This window comes from Enoplosus armatus, chromosome 5, assembly GCF_043641665.1.
Source record: "Enoplosus armatus isolate fEnoArm2 chromosome 5, fEnoArm2.hap1, whole genome shotgun sequence".
Taxonomy (NCBI): Eukaryota; Metazoa; Chordata; class Actinopteri; order Centrarchiformes; family Enoplosidae; genus Enoplosus; species Enoplosus armatus.
In genome coordinates, this window is record NC_092184.1 from 2,910,721 (window position 1) to 2,932,042 (window position 21,322).

A 21,322-nucleotide genomic window follows, 5' to 3' on the forward strand; every position below is an offset into this window, starting at 1 on the left:
ACCAGATTAAAATGTCCTATTTAGATTGGATGAATGTCTGTGACCCATTCAAAAATGACCAATAGGTCTATTACGTTTTTTTTTTCCATAAGAAATTCTTTTTATATGCGCAATAGCAGCACAAACAACAACAGAACATGAGGATCAACAGCCTAGATCTCCCCGTGTAGGAGAATATTTTATAACTTATTACATTAAATAGCAAACAGGAGCCAGACTTTTGTAACAGACTAATCACTGATCAAAAGCAGCCAACAGGTCAACAAAACGGACGCTTGTAGTTGCATTTTTCAGACCTCAGAAAGTCCTCAAATAAAGGCCTACCTCAGTCCTTGCTCACGGACAGCTTGTCTACTGGTTTTTATTCAGTAATGGCAACACGGGGACGCGCTGTGGGGTTAGTCTGGTGCGCAGTCTGAGATAGCGCCTCTCAGGAGCAACATGGTGGCTATAGCTATATTTTTTTTAACTGTTGAGCTGTTGTTAAGCCGATCTAAACTGATCTGTTTAACTGAACTAAATCCAAATTCTTATTGTCAGTTAACAGTTAATTATTAGGGTCCCTAATTACAATGTTTACCGTTTCTTGAAAAGTTAAAGCTGCATTCATTGGAGTTTGGCCACTAGGGGGCAGAAGAGCATCAAACACTGATGCACCACATACAGTATCAACAGTAAACATTTTGATGTCGAACATGTTAGCAAACAATTGCCTATTTACACATCCAGCAAACATGGAGCAGCATTAGCATTAGCATTAGCACCTGATGAATCTAAGTCCAATATTTACTCCCCTTTATCTCTGCTTTGTATTCCAACATCTGGCTCTTTAGCTGCTACATGCTCCACTTTGTTCACCAGCTAGCTGGCTAATTCTCTCCGTCTCCGTCTCTCTCTGCTGGGCAGGTGGTGAACAGTGGCTTCATCTCAGCTTTTTTGCTGAACACAGCTGCCTAAGGGGGTTGATGAGATAGAACCATACAGGAAATATGCCATTAAACAAAGACAATTAGCTAAAAGAGGCTAAAAAGATGAATAGAGCTGCGGAGCTAATGAGACGCTCATTTTCTTTGTGATTTCACAAGGATCAGTGATCACAAAGACACCCATACTCTAAAGCCATCTTAGACTATTCTTTAATATTCGAGGTGTCAATGGTGCTGAGAGTCTCTCCCTCTCAAATAATATGATTTTTACAGACTGTTCAATACAAATGATCCTCTTTTTTTTTTTTTATGTTTTTCTATCATTCGAATGATTGTGATTGTGAGCTCATTAGGTGACACTTGTCTCCCTTGTCCTGTCTTCCTGTATCTGTCTGTCATCTATCTCAGATTTCCTGTGTGTCTGCTGCTGTCAGTGTCTCAGACTTGTCTCACCACTCTCAATTGGACAGCTCCCGTCTTATCCCAGCGTCTGCGACAAAGTCTCTGTTTTCTGTCTAATGCATCACCGCAGATGTAGCCCGCTTGTGCGTCGGGCTCTACAACACTCTGCTCTGACCGACGATGTCTCGCAGACAAAAGGTTAGGCCTTTGAAATCCCCAAAGAAATCTCTCCCCAAAGTACCTGTACATGCAGAGGGGAATTCTGACCAGACCAAGACTAGAGAAAGCTACAGGATTCCAGCCATTGTGAATGTGACCTCAATACAAAAGCTGGCCACCAAGACAAAGAGACTTCAAAGACTTTAACCTTAGGAAATGTTCTGTAACGTGCAGGGGCAATGGGGAAAAAAAAAATGGAAAAATGTTTTGTGCTCCATTATGTAAAGAGCTTCAAGAATGTGTTGGAATTATTGCACACAACAAACAAACTTCGATAATTTTATGGCACCAGCCAAATTGCTTCAATACTATCAAGTATCTAAAAATGCTTAAGGAGCAGGGCTGGACTGGGACCAAAAAAAATCAGCCTTGGTATTTTTTTTGCATCCACTGAAGCTTTACAGTATCTTGCTTGTAGGTAAGGCAAACATTACCTTAAGGGAAAACTTAGAAACTAGCGTAGCCCTCATCCACAGACACTTGGACACAATCCAATTCAGAAATTCTGAAGGTAAGAAAGTAGAGTGTATTAAAGTAGCTATCGGAGTTAGCGATAACCTACAGCTAAATCAGAAATATTTTATAAATATATATTTTCGTGACTTGTCGATGTTAAAAGGGAAGTATTTTATATGTATCAGTCCATTGTAGCGAACAGTTATTTGGAATATTCGATCACAGAACATTGATTTTTATGATCCATTCACTCGAAATGGGAATTGTCTCTGCTATCACTGCTCGATTGCCTGGAACAGAAACGTCTACCTGACTTTCTCTCTGCACTGATGGAACATCACTCCGAGACAATGTTTTGATTACTGTAAGTCAGAGTGGGGAGTCGAGTGTGAAAGTAACTAGTTACAACATTGCAGTTAGTGTTGCCTTTACACTCAAACTCACGATCAGCTGGTGCAACGTGCTGCCGGCCATGAAACAGATTACGGTGGCATGGACATGGCACGCTGCTTTCACTGTGTGAGCAGACAGAAAGACAAGAGGCTCGGAAACACCATTTATCAACAAAAGACATTACACATAGTCTCTCTATTCAGTGTTTCCTATCCTGCTATACGCACACACACACACACACACACACACTGAAACATTCCTGGCTGCACCCGAGACACCAAGGCATTTTGAGGACACATCGTTTGAGGTAAGTAACGTTAACCGACGTTACAGCATCCTCTGCAGCTACCCACTAGTCCAAGCACAATTGAGATCACCCACCAAGTTCGAGAGCTTGGTTGGGCCCTGAAAAATAAAGCGAAAAGCTTACATTTTACTACTACAAAGATGAACTGGGAGATGACGATATGCCCTCCTCATCCAGTATATTTTTTGTTTTAACCACTTTTGCCTCATTTCTTTGATGGGTCAAATGTATGCTCCTGACGATCTTTTAGCATTTAACTTTAAAATGTACACATTTTTTTTTCTTGCTGGGGGGGGGTGTAATGGGGTCAAAATCTATCAGGTTACAGTTCATCTTTGACTGGGAGTGCCTCCAAACTCCACAATGTATATATATATATATATATATGTATATGTGGTCCCTCCTCCTTCAGTTCTTCTTCTGTGGTCCCTGGTATAAATTCCTTTTGTCCCTTCACTTCTCCCATTTTCCTACAATTCCCCCGTGGGAGAGGTGGGTGTCATTTCTTTTTGCCCATTTACTATCCTAATCCACCCCATTATTTCCCGTATTGTTTTGTTAATTATTTTTGTTTCCCACGATGTCATAATGTCTGTCCCAGCCCAACAGATTCATTTCAACGAACTGGCACTTGAAAATACTTGTTTTAAGAGTGAATGCTGCTAGCTTAAAGTTTCTATAAGCAAAGCTAAATTCCGTCTGGTGTATCTATTTTATTTGTGTAGGAGCTGGAGCGGGCTGTAAAAAAATTACATGGAGGCTGTATTCCCCTATTTGTATCTCAGAATAAATGGTGGCACAAAGTCCACTGGTTACAGGAGAATGCCCCCAGACCCCTCTGGAGGGCCCGAGGTCCACCCACCATAGTCTCACAGAGTCCTGTGGGAAACACTGCTATTGATCATAACATCTCTGGGTATGCATACACAGCAATATGCAGCCGCATGTACGTGCGAGCTGTGATTGATGACTTTAATAATCCTGGTAACTTCCGGCCCTACAAGTTGACAGACACGCTGTGTGTCTCGACAGCATATGTGACATAATTGTGCATTACTGTTTAAATGCATACCGTGGGTTATCCATGTATGTGTGTGTGTGTGTGTGTGTGGGTGAGGGCGTGGTTTAAGAGGGTGTTTCAGCATGTGTGCACTTTCACACCAAAACATTCGTTACTGTGTTAAATGCAGCAATAACCGGTGGTGGATTGTCTCATGGCGGATTTGCAGCTCTCATGAAGTTGCAGTTCGTATACTCTGGGTCGTAAATCTTCCTTGTTGTGGTGGATAAATGGCCAAATGTAGACAGCGTGAAATCATATCGCACGTCTTTCGAGCATAGATAGGGAGAAATCCATAATCAGAGCCAGCTTTTAATAGACAATAACACAATGTGCTGTACACACCCCTACACACACGGCTGAGTGAAGACCTCCGAGCCACAGAAGCTTTGAAAAGAGGGCAATCTTTTCAAAGCCTTGAAGGAAATACTTCTGGAAGTGATTACTGCACCGCGTCTCCCCACTGAACTGCAAAATCTCTTTGAGTTGTTGTGAAACAGTTTGATTTAGGCTTAGAGCGACTAAAACTGGACAGCTTTCATTTGCAGCGAGAGTGCAGGCGGTCCCTCAGCCCCTACAGCGAGATAACCTTACACCAATACCAACACCAATCACGCCAATATACAATGTATATACACACTATATAAATATATATATATAGTGTATAGTGTGTGTATATACAGTATGTATATATATGTATATATATATATATATATAGTGTATAGTGTGTGTATATATATATATATATATATATATATATATATATATGGCGCTCCAAGAAATAGATTTTAAATAATTTTACTACGCATTATATATATACACATGTATATACATATACATATATATATACATATATACAAATATACATACATATATACATATATATACACATATACATACATACATATATACATATATATACACATATATACATATATAAATATATATACACATATATACATATATACACATATACACATATACATACACATATATATACATATATACATATATATACACACACATATATATATATATACATACATATATACACACATATATATACATATATACACACACATATATATATATACATATATATACACATACACACATATATGTATATATATATATACATATATATATATATATATAATATCTCACAGTCAGTCATGGCAATAAATCTCTGGTTAAGAAATATTCAAATATAGATCCATGACATGTGCTCTTTTCCAGCACAGTGTCGGATATAAATGTACTCTGGACTATTTTTATTCACTTGTGAGGGTCTATACCTGTCTGACTTTATGAGTCATGCTGCTGCTCCTGAGCCCGATGCAGACAGAAAAAGAAAACGAGAGCGAGATGGTGGGGGACACTGGCGGAACAACAAGAGAGTCCTGACACAGATGGAGGAGATTGCGATGGGAAAAAATAGCACGGAGAGATGAAAAGCAGCAGAGGTGATATTGATTCGAGCAGAGAAGATGGGAAAGACTCACTCTTTCCTCCCACTTTCTCCTCAAGCTGCCCGGCTCCCACAAGGAAATCACAAAGTCTGGTGCCAAACAGGTGACACAAACAGTGTTTATGCAGCAATTTCAGGCAGACGTTCCGTTGTACAAAGTGTTCGTGGCAGCAAAACTTGAGTCGGTTGTCGTTCACGGAGACTATGTAACTTTTAAAAAAAAGGGGGCCAATCTTCTTCAACAAAGTTGGATTCATAAGCAATAAAACACACCCTCGTCCAATTCAATACACTCAGGGATTTTGCTGCTACAGCTTTACTTGGTCTGATATGACCAGTAGCTTATGGTGGCTTAACGTTAGCTAATTAATGACATTACTGAGTCGGTTTGTTACACTACATTTTAACAGTAACCGCCTACCCTGTAATTGTCACTCGTGGCCACAGTGGCCGCTATTCAGCAAAAGTTACATAGGTGTGCTTTAAACTTAACGCTGCATTGATTGATTTTTTTTTTGGCCACTTGGGGGCAGCGGTGCAAGTTAACATATTATCCCATTATGACGTTCTTGTGGGCGAACGTGTTGACAAACAATTGCTTCATTGTACATCCGCTAGATACGGAGCAACATTAGCGTTCATTCGAAGTCCTGTTTCTGTCCACTCCATGAAGGTAAATCCAGTATCTATCCTCCTTTTCTGTCTGCCGTTAGGTGCTGGGCAGGTAGTGTACAGTGGGATGCCAAAAACTAATAATAAAAAACAACTGAAAATATTATGTATTGGCATAAAGTAAATAAAGGTGCTGATCTATGACTGCCTGTAAGATTACCACTTTCTAAATTCACATTCCTTAAATACTCTTTAGCTCTGATTACAGAGCCTTTCAATCTCGTATATAAGAGGACAAATGGAACCATGAGTAATATATATATATATATATAATAATATAAACAAATTGACTAGGCCTAAAATTCAAACTGCTTTCGGCAACTTGTTATATCTGTGGCTCCAAACTCCAGTGAGAGAAATGTGAGTTCCGCGAGGTGAAATCAATCAGCCGTAGAGACTCAGGCTCATATTTACCAGCCTGGCAGTGACGCCGCAAACCAAAGCAAAGGAACAATCCAGGCACAGGATCTAACTCTCTGGATAGAGCGCTTGCTCAGTGCCAGATTTTTTTATTCAATTTCTTTCTCTGGGCGCCGATTTCCCGTCAGCGATCACACCTGATGCCATAAATCCATTTAAAAACGGACAATTTCAGCATTTCCATATTGGGGGGCTGGGTTGCTCTTTGCTGTTGCAGCTCCCTCTTAGTGATTTCTTTCATAAATATTCGGAGCAGCTTTAATTAACAACCTTACCTGAGTCATAAAATGTGTCACTGGTTCTTGTTAATAGCGGCTTTAAATGGAGGACAGCTTCCAGTAGCTGGTGGCTGCTATTCATCAACAAGTGCGACAGCTGAAATCCTTCTTGTGGGAAGCTGGTGTGCCATTTATTTCCCCCCTGCATCGACACACAGCGATGCAAGACAGCAAAGGTGGAATGATGTGACATTTTGTGAAGATGAGTGTAAAAGTGTATTTAGTATAGCACCTTTCACAGAGCGAGGTCACAAAGAGCCTCACGATGATACTAAAATTGTAAAACAGTAAATGAGTAAACAGCAAAAAGAAACAAACGATAAAACATAAGCGACAACAGACCTTAAAAACAGACAAAGAGCAAGACAAAGAGATCATCAGGAGTGTTGACAGTGTCGGGCAGGCAGCACTCTCCAGTATCTGCTTTACATAGGAGTGCATGGAGAGAGTGTGTGTGTGTGTGTGTGTGTGTGTGTGTGTGTGTGTGTGTGTGTGTGTGTGTGTTGGCAAAAACCTGTGAGGAGGATCAGGATCCTCTGAATTGGCTCGGGTAGATTTAGTGTAAATTGACTCAGTCTCACAAGGTTTCTGCCTCTCACGCCTTTTTCTGCTCTCTTGCGTGGGATGGGAGGACGTTGGAAGGAAAGAGAGGGGAGGGAGGGGGGGGAGGGAGGGAGCAGAGATGGTCAAGGGGTCAGCCGGGTTGGCATGGCGACCGATCTGCATCTGCTTTCGGTTGCCATTGGAAATGAACTGTTGCGGCAGCAGCTGCGTGCAGAGCCTCTGCCGTGGCCGGACCAATTTAGCCTCGCCTTTCTGCACCTTGCTGAGTTGCAGCCTTGGCCGTTTGGGGAGAGGGAGAGATGCAGCGTCTGCTGTGACGCAGACTGCAGTCCTCGTCCTAGCGGCATGATACAGAGGATATAGGAGGGAGCGGTGGGTTCAGGGCAGGGCTTAGTAAAATGTAATTAGAACTGAGGTGAGTCAGAACGCAGGCAAAGGGGGAAAAAAAAGCAGGATCAGTCGAGCAGGATGTCAAAAAAGGATGTAAAAAGGAAGGGAGACGCGTGCAGAGATACCTGATGCCCGGGATAAAAGCAAGATTCACCAAGTTCAGGGCTGGTGCACTCGCTGGGCTCAATAACACTCATTTACGACAGTCTCTCTTACAGATGCGACCAACCCATTCAGTCTTTCACTCCGTCCATTTTCCTTTCATCCGTCAGACGCTTTCTCAAGCTCACGCGTGCTGCACATACACATATTTATCTGTTTTTAATGGATATCCTCTGTTTCCACATGAGGGATGAACACTCATCTTCAGGCCTTTAATCTCTGTGCGTGTGTGTGTGTGTGTGTGTGTTTCAACATTATCGCCTCGTGATTCACACCTTATTTTTACACCTCTTCCTCCACTCTCTCACGCTTCCTCTGTTCACCTTGTGACTTCCAACACCTCCTCTCTCTGTCCATGGCATTCTCCTTTCTTGTTTTCACACAGCGCTTTTCAATTATTTCTGTTTTGTTTAGTGAAACACAGCCAAAGTCCGGGCTGTTAAGTGATGAACAATGCGAGTGGCGTTTATGTTCTATAAGTGGTTTTGGATGAAGGATAAAGGGACCATACAGCGGGCTTTTATGCCGCACTTGGCAAGAGTTAAGGCTCCTTTTACAAGGGGATTATACATCATGACTAATGGCTTTGGTAATGGTTGATAAGCCATTTACTAATGCTGTTCTAGATCAGTTAATATGAACAACTTTTGGTTTGGTTTGTTTGGCTGTGAAAAAAAGCCCTTTTTCTTCTTAGCCATCATACATACGGAACTCTTTATTTCATCAGGAAGGCCCCAATGGACATTTGCAGACTTGATGGATTAATGTGAGAACACTTTATTAACGACTTATTAGAATTTATAATAGCAGATTACTTACCAACATTTGCTCTTGGCTCATTAGAAAATGAGAATTATGACTTTCATGCACCAGTGTGCTCTGTTTTAATAAGACCTTTTAGTTGTAATATGACTGCGTGTTTCTTTCAGGGATGTAGTCCAGAACGTGTAAAGGATTTTTTTGTTGCTGTAATCATTCCCCCCCCTGCCAAATCCCCTCCAAAGCAATTTCAATGTAAGTTACGGGGTTCAAAAATGTGCAGTCTCCATTTCATGCAGAAATTACTTTTTCCAAGTCAGATGAATTTAATATGAGGCTTTGAAAGTCTGAATAAAGTGGATATCTTCCAAAGCTGTTGGTGTGAAATATACTCCGTGCTTCCACAAACAAGGCAGAGGGATAGTGACACAAAGCAGAAAGTTGGTACAAAAAGACAACAACTTTGGAAGATATCCACTTGATTTGTCAATCTCAGACTGCTAAAGGCTCATATTATTATCCTGTTGTCTTACTGTTACTCACTCACAGCGAGAGTCAAGTGTGATACTACATACTGGACTCGAGTAGTACAGCTCTGGTTTCCATTTGTTAAAAGACAACTCCACTGGTTTAACATGGGATTCTAACTATAACGCTGTTGGACTCACGATGGTCAAGTGAAAAAGATCAAAATCAGCTGAGGCAGCAGAAACAGTGATATCATCTTTTTCCTTTCCATGAATTCTTCTTCTTCCTCGTGAAAGCCTGGCACCTACTTTACCCACAATGCAACTCAACACCTGGAAACACACTTTTCACGTGAGGAAACTGAGGAAATAGTCCTACCAGATACATATATATATATATATAATAGTCTGCATACAGAACTTATTCCATTAGAAGAAGAGAAGAAGAGTTGACCAAGGACAGAGCCCTGTGGAGTTCCCGTTATATTCACTGTTCTCCATCAAGTCTGCATTAAAGACTAATACCAAAAAGAGACATTTTTCACAACCTGGCCACCCAAAAGTTGTTCTTATGAATTGCTTATAACTGTCCTACAAAGCATTAGTAAACAAAGCCACCGACTTACTCGTCGTGCTACCTACTGTGATGATCTATGAATCGATTTCATTAAGAATGACTTAAGAGTAAACGCACAAAATGCCTCCTCTGTGGCATCCGCTGTCAGATTATTCTCCACTTCACATCCACCATGAGTAGCTTCCAGTGGTGCCTCAGCAGCAGCAGCAGCAGCAGCAGCAGCAGCAGACTGGCATTTTTCAGAGCGGTCCTTCTCTTGGCTGGCATCGTGTCACATTACAGAGAATCAATGCTTTCCCTGCCAGAAGACAGATGTGCTCATTATGAGTGGAGTGGAGCACTAATCATGGTGATTGTCAGCGAGAGTTGGGGCTGATTCAGCACTGGAGTTGACGGCAGGCTGCTGTGTGTTTGCATCCGTCTTCACACCGGGGGAGTACAAGTGTAACAAAAACACCCAACAACACGTGAATATAGGATACTTGATATTCAGCCGGAGCTGTTGCCACGCTGCATCCCGAACGGAGTCGAGTTTGCAGAGCATCTGTCAGTCTGTGCCAAGCAGCACTGCCCATGCAGTCTGTCTGTTTGACACGACGCCGTCAGGATTTCTGAAACTGTGACCGAGCCACCTATAAATTCAGACACCAGAAAAAAAAGTCACACGGTGACCGCTAGACCTCTGTCACAGCTCAAAACACTTTAATCTGACTTCACTGTAATTATTCTGCCTTTTTTCATCTTCTTTTTTTTTTTAGCCACTTCAACGTCCTAATCCTTTCTCATGTGGTGTTTCCATTACTGCGTCCACCCACTGTGGACGGTAGAGAGTCCATGTTGTTTGCGTGGGAGTGAGAGAGGTTGCAGCCGGCTGCCAGCAGCGAGGAAGAAAAGAGGAAAGAGGGATGGAGGGATTAAAACCAGCAAGGAAGAGGTGAGAGCGGGTATCGGTTCTCACAACCCCTCCCTCTCTCTAGGCCTTGGGGCCTCCTCCCTGATGCCTGCTGCATCTCATCAGGCGGTCAGGACTCCTGGTGCCAGTCTGCCTAGCACCACGGCTCTGAATAAAGCCTGAGTCTTAGCTGCTGAGAGCGAGACGCACGGGAATAAGAACGAGGAAAGCACATACGATATATATACACATATATATATATATATATATATATATAGTTTATGTACAGACTTTTTTTGGAAAGAAAGAATAGTCACATGCGCTCACGCATGCAGGGAATTGCCTTTCACCCACGGAATGAGGTGTTCTGCCTAGAATATGTCATCTGAGCTCTGTTCCAGGAAATGCCGTCTGTGCTCAACTGGTGCTTTGCTGGGCAGAGAGCGTGACCGAGCGCTGGCGAGATGAGAGAGGAGACAGAGTGAAACAGACTATTTACAGAGGACACTGAACTGAACACCTTGTCACTCCATTAAATGACATCTGACATCTGGTGTTAGTCATCGTCCCGCTAGTCTCACAGAGGCAGACCACCCTTCAGAGAGACGAGAAAGGTCTGGCTCAACCCATCGTCATTCTGGGATAGTGGGTAAAAAAACAAATTACACCAGAGTGTAATTAGTTTGTATTTGTAGTAAACCATTGGTATTGTCCTTTTAATGTTCTGTTTGTCGCCGCAAAACTAGTACGCCTCCTCGTGTATTCCACAAACTGACAATTTGGTATCATCGCAGGCTTTAGTGTGTGTGCGCGTGTGTGTGTGTGTGTTTGTTTATGCGTCTAACCCTCTGTGACAGTGAGATAAAGTTCTCCCATACACGATCCGCAGTACTCAGCCATTGATTTCCATTGGCACAGGTTGTTTCAGCCCCTGAAGTCCCATCAGCGAAAAGGAGATAAACCTCAGCATTGTTTTGTTTTGTCCCCCCCCTTAGTACTCCTCTTCTTATGTATTTGATGAGCAGTTGAAGAGGTGATGGGTGGACTGACTGAATCAATATTTAATCAACCTGTGTGTGGTGTTGACCTGAGACAAGGAGGATGAAAAACACTATTGTTTGTCTGGAATTAGCAAAGGAGTTCTTTCTGTGGGTGTGAAACTGGAAAAACTCGTGGGGAATTAGGAAAATATCTTGTTCCTGAGTCTGTCTGCCTCTAATTTGTGATTTTCAACCTCAGAGACACAAACCTAATCCTCTGGGCTCTGCAAACCCTCCGCAACCTGAGAGCGAAATCAAGGAAAAACACCCGTGACTGCTGCTTCAGTCTCTGAAACACGTGTGATTGTTTCCCGGAACAAAGGAACAGAGCCCTTAAACCATTATTACACTACAACACATAAACCTGATTAAATCTGCTTTAAAGCCCACAGATCAATAAAACGCAGGCACGCACTGGTATCGTGAGAAGTGTTCTTCATTAAGACCGTAATAAATACGAGCCTTACAAGTCACCCGTGGCACAAAGCTAATAACAAACCAGGTAAAATATAAAAGGCGTAAATGCTAATGTACTATTTCCCATTGTTAATTCAAGTCTTTTTTTTTTCAATATATCTTGAGTGGTGGGCACTGTAATCTTTTATATCACAAGTGGAGGCCAAATTCAAAAGACTATGGGAAAATCTCTGACAATAGGAAAAAATCATAAAGATAAGATTCATCATTCATCAAAATATAAAATTAAAATTCAAGGAAACGAGAAAAAAAAAAAGAAAGGAAAAAAGGGGGCCCCGCTAGCCCATCCCTGGCTGCACTGAACTCCCGCGAAACCCGAGCTATACATAGCAGCATGATTAACCGCTGTCACGGCGATTCATTGCCTCCATTGATCGATCTGCGATGAACATGGATGAACATGAATCTTAATGTTCAGGCATCAAGTCGAAGTGAAGTCACGAGTCATTGGTGTTAAAAGTCCAAGCTGAGTTGCAAGTCCAAGTCGAGTCTAAAGTCTGTCAGCCACGTGACTCGAGTCCCCACCTCTGAACCCAACTATTCTGCCATTCTTCTTATTATTATTAGTTTTTATTAATTGTATTTAGAACTTTTAAACCACAAACTCTTTAATGCTGGAATCCTAGAAGCGCTATCAGAAGCTGCCATCTCAGAGTCAAGTCTGTAGGAGCTGGCGGGGGCAGACAAGCGAATTAGAAGAAGAAGAAGAAGGAAACCAGGCGTTTTTTTTTGGCGTATACGCTGGTTAAGTAACTTTCATTTGAATGACTGGCCGCCATCTTGGAACACTGCATCCAGTTCTCATAACACATTCAAGGTTGGAACTCACCCATGCACCCACTCAAACCTAATTCAATAGTTAATATCAGTTTGTTGCTGTGAAACCAGACCGTCAGGAGAGACACGGGAACGATCGCTTGGTGTCACATCTATCGGACAAGTTTGACCTTACCGTTAAATACCGGGACATGATTCAAAATTGTTCAAATTCTACCTCAAAAAAGGACAGAGACCGAGTACACCAACTGTATTCTCACTGGCGGGAAGAAAGCATCTGTCATTTTCACACAGCGGGAACGCTGTGTGTTTGTTCTGCTTATTCACGGCTCTAAATATCAAGTTTGTTACTGCTGCCAGTAAATGGAACCGTGATTCATGACGCTTTTCTTTGCAAACGAGGGAGTTAAGTTAGAACAGATTTATCTTAAAAAAATAAAAATAAAAACAAAAAAGCAGCACCAATGTTTGGACTTCAGATCACAACGCCTCCGATTTGTGATTAAAAACAATTACAGCCCAGACATTTTACAGTTGGCCTTTACGCCCCCCCCCCCCTGCTTGATAATCTCTGTGGTATGGCTGTGTCTGACAAATACCGTGGTGTTTAGTTTCAGTGAGAACATGTAAAAAAAGGATGCACTGTGTGCAACAAAAGCAGCAGCAAGTCTCTGTGACCTTTTCCTCATGGACTCTTGACAGCAGCAGGAGAGTATGATTGACAAGCAGGTCGGTCCAACCTGCAGCGGAACACGTGGCAGCAGCTCCTGACTGCACGTGGCAAAAACATGGCTGATAATGGTGATGAGAAAATAGTAATACTGGTATCGTCCCTTAAGGCTATAAAAATCCAACGTTTACAGCTAATGTTCTGGAGTGCAGGGTGAGTTACATCACGGCCCCGTCCGCCCCGTGAGACGTCTCCCCCCCGGTGAACATCAAAAAGCCCGCAAGCAAGAGACGAGCCTCGAGCCGCGCATACGCAACTGTGAATTTGCCCATATTTCTGAAGAGTTGTATATTTTCTGTCACAAGGTACAAACATTTATCCGAGGGTGGCAGAGTTGCCATGGAGACCGGCTCTAATCAGTGGAAAACCTGACGCTTCACTACAGGTCTCTCGTGACTTCCGATTCCTGTAATTCTCAATTAACTCGGAAGACGAGAGAGACGCGCGGAGAGAAAGAGCCGAACAGATGGAAATGGTAAATGGAAAATCGTCCTCCATTTCGGCTGCCTGAAAGCTTCCATTCAGGCCTCGCAGGTTGGGGTTATTGGTGCGAGTCATTTCAGCGTCTAATCTGCATTCTTGCGGAATCATTTATTTGGACTATGTGACAGACTGGTCCTCGTGCCACAGCTGCCGTTGCATATGTGAAATACGGAAACATGAATTCTCTTGAGGACATTTCCTACTAAACATTTGCGTCACCGTTTCCTCGGGCAGGTGGTCTGAAATCCAGACCGTCTCGGGGCTGCAACGTTGGCTGCTGCCCAGTGTGACAGGACAGTTTGATCCAAGTATGCTGATTGGTATTCAGCAGTGGTTAGCACTGTGGCACGGGAGGTAGAGCGGGTTGGGGGCTCGATCCCCGGCTACCCCCCCCCCCCCCTCATGTCGAAGTGTCCTTGAGCACACCTGAAAAGTGTTGTCTTAATGACCGACTAGACCCAATGAGGAATGAGAAGCCAGAGCTGGAAAAGCCTCATATGTCTGTAGCTGCCGTACCTCACACGGGGATAAGGTTTATTTCTAGCTGTACACGTAATGTCCCAAGTACAGAATAGCTTTGTTTTCTGTCCGTTTTTTTACCCTGCGATACACGTTGTTGAAACTGTTTTGATACAACAGCGACGCCCCAAGCCTGCCGGCTCAGCATTGCGGTTCGCCACTCCATTAGTGGAACCAAACCGAGCAGGACTGGCGCGACTGACACTTCACAGGGCTGTCATTATCTCTGATGTCCATTGCAAGTAAAACATCTATAAATCCACTGGGAAATCACAGAAAAAGACGCTCCTCATGACTCCAGAACTTGCCTGAGTCTCCATCAGTCTTCTTCAGCATCAGTGTAATCCTGCGATAGCTGTCTTTACGTCCAGTGGGTACACTGCAGACAGCCAAGTCGGCATGCATTAATGATGCCAATTAGCGAGATTGTAAACAAACACTGAAAAGCTCAGGTCGTAGTTGTCCCGGTTCTGTCACGTCACCCACAGTTCCAGACTTTGAAAACCTCTTATTTAGATCTATTGTTTGGGAGGATACTGCTGTCCAAGTAAAATACTGTAACATTGGACAACGAGTGGCAGACCTGATGGAAACTGCCAGACCACTTGCCACGGTATCACCTGATAGATGTTTGTGTGGTTTACATGGCCTTTGCATCGCATTGGAATCTGCGGTATTGCGCGGTACGGTGTTTAAAATATTGCTCGCAGCGGTTCTGACCACTGGAAGCGGTAGAGGCAGGTGGTCTAATACGCCAATCCACGTGCCTGCGGGTGAGCTCAACAGGGTCACGCGCGAGGGTTGAGACGGAAGGGGTGCATTTAGTTTGGAACGCAGTGGGCAGACGGGTGGACAGCAGAGAATTGGATTACGCTGCAGGAGTGCTTTGAGAAGTTCTCATGGATGTCTTGATGCATTTGTTCTACTGTGAAAACCGAGCCTCTGCTCTCGGTGGGTAGTAGAAACCTTAACTGTAAAAACTGTTTAACAGCCACTTTTCAAGTCTACAGGGGGGGGGGGAGCGATGGATATTGGGGTGAAGTAATGCTGTGGGACTAATGCGTCTTAAGCTGGGTAATCTTCTCAGGCCACGGCTTCTGCATTTCTTTTCCCGTTTCTGTTCCCACATACGTTACGTCCGTTAATATGTTGTTCTTGTGCGAACACAAACACAAGCACACCACGTTTATAGATTTATATCCATTGGGTTTTCATTTAGATTATTCCCCACTATTAGTATTTCTTATGACGCAAACTGTGCGCTCATGATCCATTTCATTTCCTCACAGAGGAGTTTCAACGTATGTCATATCCTGTGTGCTGCTTTGGATCTGTCCATTTGTCTATTGTCATCGTCGATAACGTAAGTGCAGCCATAGCCTGGTTGGAAAATCCTGGTTCGACAGAGCAACTGTCGTGAGACCAGTCTACAGTTTTTGTGTGTGTGTGTGCGTGTGTGTGCGCGTGTGTGTGTGTACGCTGGCGAGTGCGGCTGCAGCAGTTGCATTGTGGTGTGAGTCAAGCGAAAAAAAAGGCACTGCGCAGAGTGGAGTTTCTCCAGTCACGACTCTGCTGTGGCTCTGATGTGCTGTCTGGACAGCCCTTGTGGCCTTTTGGCGCCGTGCTCTGCATCAGGCACCGGCGCTCGATGGTTCTCGCCCACCTAAAATGTTTGTTTTTCCATCGGCCATGTGTCAGCCGCTGCGCTTTTCTGTCCACACAAGTGATGGTCTGTTATTCCCTCTGTCTCAAAATCCCATCAATGAATCCTACGGGTTATTTTCGTGATTAAGCAATTAGTTGTTTGGTCTGCGACACATCAGGCAATAGTGAAAAAGATCCAATTTTACAAAATGTAAGTTCCAATTCCTCGTTTGATCTGACTGACAGTCCAAAACGAACGTCACCTTCACGGGTATATTAGATGAGAGAATATTATAGCCTGCAGTGGCTGATGTTACACTGTCAGGTGTGACAGAAGAAGGCGTTTCCTAACAGCCACTGAACTGTAGTAGTTGCTGTGCCCATAAAAAGAATCATAAACTCTTAAAACCTCCTGGTAAATTGGCAAAGCCATGACGATGGCGAACAGACTATTCATTTTGCAAGTTTATTTTAGTTACATATTTCATTTGAGTTCATCGCTGTATCACATTTAAAGATTGAGCCATTTAGGCTTTCTTAAAGAGTCCCCCCCCTGTGAAGACTCTACATGACTGGTGCGACAGGTCTGAGCTACTCCCGAATGCCTGAGAGAGAAAAGTTGGCAGAAGCACAAGAAAACCGGCAAATTCTATTCTATCACTCGTCCGTGGCACCTGAATCTGTTCACACAAGTGGTTCTTGCATGAGGCCCATTACATGATGTATTAAACCATCAGCAAACAGTCATTATCTGACAGTTTAACCATCCCAACAACGGATCACAGTTTTTATATTATCGTTTCTCAAGCCGTGTGTTGCAGTGCATATCATGCAGGCTCATTGGCGATACCATTTAGAAGACACAAACAAACTAAATGAAAAGGAGGAGAGTGTAATGGGTAAAGAAGCTAAAAGGAATTCAATGTGAACTAAAAAGGTGCACCGGCTCCATGTGGACGTCCGCTTATCTTTTAGAAAGCGGTGGGCCAATTCTAATACATATAGTGCTTTCCCGGTTGATCAACGGTTGTATGTCTGACAGGGTTTATTCTCCACTGGAGTTCAAGTGGAGTTGTTATAATAATAATAATAATAATAATAATAATCATATCCCTGATGCAACATTTTACAATCTGAAACAGCCACTATGAAGACAGCGTTTGCTGCTGTGACTGTGTCTACAACCGACTGGTCTCAAAAAGAATACGCTTGTAAAATCGGCTACTGAAATAACAGAAGAGACATTAATGAGAGGAGGACAATCACATTTGAATAAAACTGATTAGACAAGTTATTTAGGCTTAAAAGGTCCCATATGATGCTCATTTCAGCTCTACATTTTTATTCTGGGATTTCACTAGAGTAGCTTTGCATGATTCACCGTTCAAAAAAGTCCTTTTGTGTCTCCTCCCAGCCCTTTCTGCAACAATATGGGACCTTTAAGATGTAATACCCATGACTTCTGTTATTCCAAGCCAATTACTGTAATCCGATTATCATTCTGATCAACAGTATATCTTTCTCCATGTATACTTTGACATTTTTCTTTATCTTAATACATATTCAATTAAAAATATATCTGAAAACTAAAAAAGGGATCAAGCGGACACCCTAGTTCTATGCACCTTCATTATTTCCATTGGTTAAATATATCCCTCTTCTTTCTTCTTCATTGCCGCCGTCCGCCATCTCTTTCCTATATTTCCTTGTCTATTTCTGTCTGTTCTATCTGTTCGTAGCGAGTGGAGTCCCAGATGTCCATTCGGTGGCAGGTCATTACATGACCACGAGTTTCCTAATGAGCCTATTAGCTGCTTCAGGCCATCCCTTCCTCTCTTGCTCACCGATCTTTCCTTTTCGTCTGCTCTACTCCTCCGTACTTTCCCAGTTAATCAAATCATGTCCTTCTCCTAACCCCCCAATCGCTGAGATCAATTATCACCTCTTACCCCCCCCCCCCCCCATCTCCGTTTATGTCTCTCATTCCTGCTATGTAGAAATGCAGGGTTTTTAAACATACAGCTGCAGTGACTTTCATCAGTCGTGCGCGCTTTTACATTCAAAATTGTCTGCCTCCATTATCTGACACAGAGGTCGCCCGTCTCTGCAACACTCACAGAAAAATCATTCAGCGCCAAGAGAGCAAGGCCACAAGGTAAGGCCGTACTAATGCCGGTAAATCTGAAAGCATCCCTCATGTGTTGAGAGTTTTCCCATCCACTTAAGATTAGTCATATCTCTCCTAAAAAATTAGCTGTGAAGCCTCAAATCTCTTCACTTCTCTCTTCAACCCTCCACTGAGAGTCTACAAGGAGTTTGGTAAATAATTCAACTTTGCGTTATGTCGTCGTGGTTAGACTGTGTTTGAATTGGTTACACTGCCAGATGTTTCAGTACAGGCAAATACATAACACGGTGTGCTGTTGTCAGATGACTGTACAGGCAGAAAAATATAGGATTTTAAATCTAATTACCACGAGGGTCACCATTAGGTCCCTCTAATTGGCAGACATGCGCCGTCAGCATCAGCCACAGAGCATTTACGTGAACAAAAAGGAAAATGGAGAAATGGCAATGACGCGTTGCGCAATCGACTACGTGCATCGCCCGCATCTGTTAAAACTCCTGGACGAGAACCCTGACATGCAGATATCATTCTTATCGAAGCAGCGTTGTGGTCGGGGAGAAGGCGAAGCATTCAGACAGAAACTGCAGGGTCGTTTTCTGCAACATTTTCAGATTCTTAAGATGGAGGCAGGTAGAGGGTCTGATTTTATAACGCCAGCCTACTCGTATGCGATGACCTAATGAGAAATTAATAGGCTTTGGCGTCATCTATAATTACCCATTAGTCTTTTAATTACAGGCAGCACGGTTAATTGAAGACCACGTATATCTTAAGGGCAGAGTTTCTTTTCAGTGCGGGTATGAGTGGGAATGACATATTGAACAGATGGATGACTTCTCTGTTTCTACCTGAATATTTCAGTGTTTCCGTTTTCAGCTTCAGTTCGATGTGTAGGGGGGAAAAAATGGAGCCAGCGATGGTGAAGGCAGCTCTTTAATGGCAGTATTTTTGGGTGCTCTATTAATAACACGTGCGCGGTGTTCGTGGCTGCGCATCTTCTGGGATGCAGTTTTAGGCACACAGATTTTCTGCCTACTTTTCTTGAAATCACACACACACACACACACACACACAAGCGACATAATGTGCATGACACCGTAACATCTAATGCCTTACACAAAGGAGAAATCACACATTACACAACTTGACTCCCCCATCCGTGAGGCTAATGAGGGCGAGTTATGTGATCAGTTTAAATGCTGTGGAGAAGTTTTGGACTCCTACACATAGACACAGTTACACAACAGTTAACTCCAACCACGCAGAGAGACTGGCCAACAAACATCCTGTGGGCTCCTATCTATAACTGGACTAAATGCCAGGGGGGGGGGGGGGGGCACCAGTTCCCACTTAAATTCCCTTGGCCACCCTAGCTAACTGGCTCATTATTATTAATGGTGGGACGGGAAGAGTAGGTAGCCTGAAGAGAAGAGCCCTTTTGTTAAGTTTACGTGTTGCTATTATATAATCAACAGCGCGGGTCTTATGGAGGGGCAGCGGGAGCAACCAACACAAGAACCACAAGAGACCCCGTAAGGTTTTTGAACTGACTTGTGGTGCACTCTGTGACACTTGCTCTAGAAAAGGTGCTATATAAGTAAACTTGGCCATATCTAACTTTACCGTACCGACTTCAAGCTCTTTACCGTATACAATATTTCATTGCTTTTGTCACATATCCCATTTGCACATAGCTGCTTCATCTACATCTTGAGCAGATCCACTGGCTATCCAAACCCCCCCCCCCCAAAAAAATGTAAAGGCAACAAAGAAGAGAGATGGAGATTAGAGATGGGTGGAAATCCAATCGCTGAAACCAATTCAGCATTGCTGCCAGATGTTGAAAAGGTGTAAATGCATCTGTCTCTCCAAGACGCACTCTTTACTCCTCTCATGTGTAACTGCGTCAGTAAAGCGATCTAGGGAAGTAACCCCTGCAGAGTCTCTATCTGTGATAACAGCAGCTGAACGGACTAAATTACACGTGTTCCTCCTGCAACATTTACAGCCACAGGGAGAAAGTGGCTTTCAACACATGTGGTCACACAGAAGACGTGACATGCTGTAGCAGAGGTTCCCTGAGAGAGCAGTGATCTGGTCCATGCATGTGTTTGTTAGCTGTTGTTGCAGTAACGCAGCTGCGTGTTGATCTTTTTGATCACGTTGTACCAAACAGGTGCGTCGCAACTACCCTCCGGACTGGAGCAGGGCGACCCTGATTTGCATGTAGCCTGGGAAAACCAGGACACATGCGATCAGACTGCTAATCTGGCTAATGGACACGCTAATATGTAGCTAATGCTGTGTTCAGACAAAGCAACAGGCTACAAGTTATTTTCAATGGAAGCCGCTGACATGGAGCTACAAACGGATGCCCGACACCTGTCGCGCGTGGCACGCTACAAATCAAAGTAGAGCAGGCCTCAGCTTTTTGTGAGCACCCGCAATTCCTCTTCTGTAAAAAATGGAAGAAAAACGTATTCTTTGGGCGGCATGGTGGCGCAGTGGTTAGCACTGTCGCACGGGAGCTGGTTAGCGCCGGTTGGGGGCTCGATCCCCCGTCATGTCGAAGTGTCCTTGGGCAAGACACTGAACCCTAAGCTGCCCCCGACGGAGACCAGCACCTTGGCATGGCGGCCATCGGCGTGTGAATGCGCGAGTGAATGGGTGAATGAGAGTTAGCTGTGGAGCGCTTTGGGAACCGTGAAGGTTGAAAACCCTAACCCAGAAAGAAAGGGGTAGGACATGCAACAAAGGAATCGAATCGGTAACATTGTGGTTACGTGGTATGTGTATTAAACACAAGACTACGGGGATTTTACTGTGCACAAACAAAGACAGTTCTTCTGAACGTGGGAAAGTGAAATTGGTAAAGATGCATGGAACGAGCGTCTGCATCAAACCTCTCTTTTTCTCACTGCACACACAGCCAGATTCAATTCATTAATTTAATAAATCAATTTGCTTAATCCATCCTTAAGACAAAATGAGACACCACACGCCGGTGTTTTCCGCTGGCTCTTCACTAATGAAACGCTGGAATTCATTTGGCCTTCATTAGCAAGCGTAGCCCAACGAACAGGTATTAGGTGGGACACTCAGGAAGAGTGGG

At 43.4% G+C, this 21,322-nt stretch overlaps 1 protein-coding gene across 1 annotated transcript in view; it reads right to left on the reverse strand.

Annotated features, from left to right (window-relative positions):
• sgsm2 (small G protein signaling modulator 2) overlaps nt 1–21,322 on the reverse strand; it is a 73,068-nt gene that overhangs the window by 33,996 nt on the left and 17,750 nt on the right. Inside the window, exons 3-4 of the mRNA XM_070905458.1 lie at nt 19,615–19,630; nt 10,193–10,200 (exon numbers count right to left, since the gene is read on the reverse strand). Coding sequence (XP_070761559.1) covers nt 10,193–10,200; nt 19,615–19,630 — 24 coding nt within the window. The remainder of the gene's footprint in view (nt 1–10,192; nt 10,201–19,614; nt 19,631–21,322) is intronic.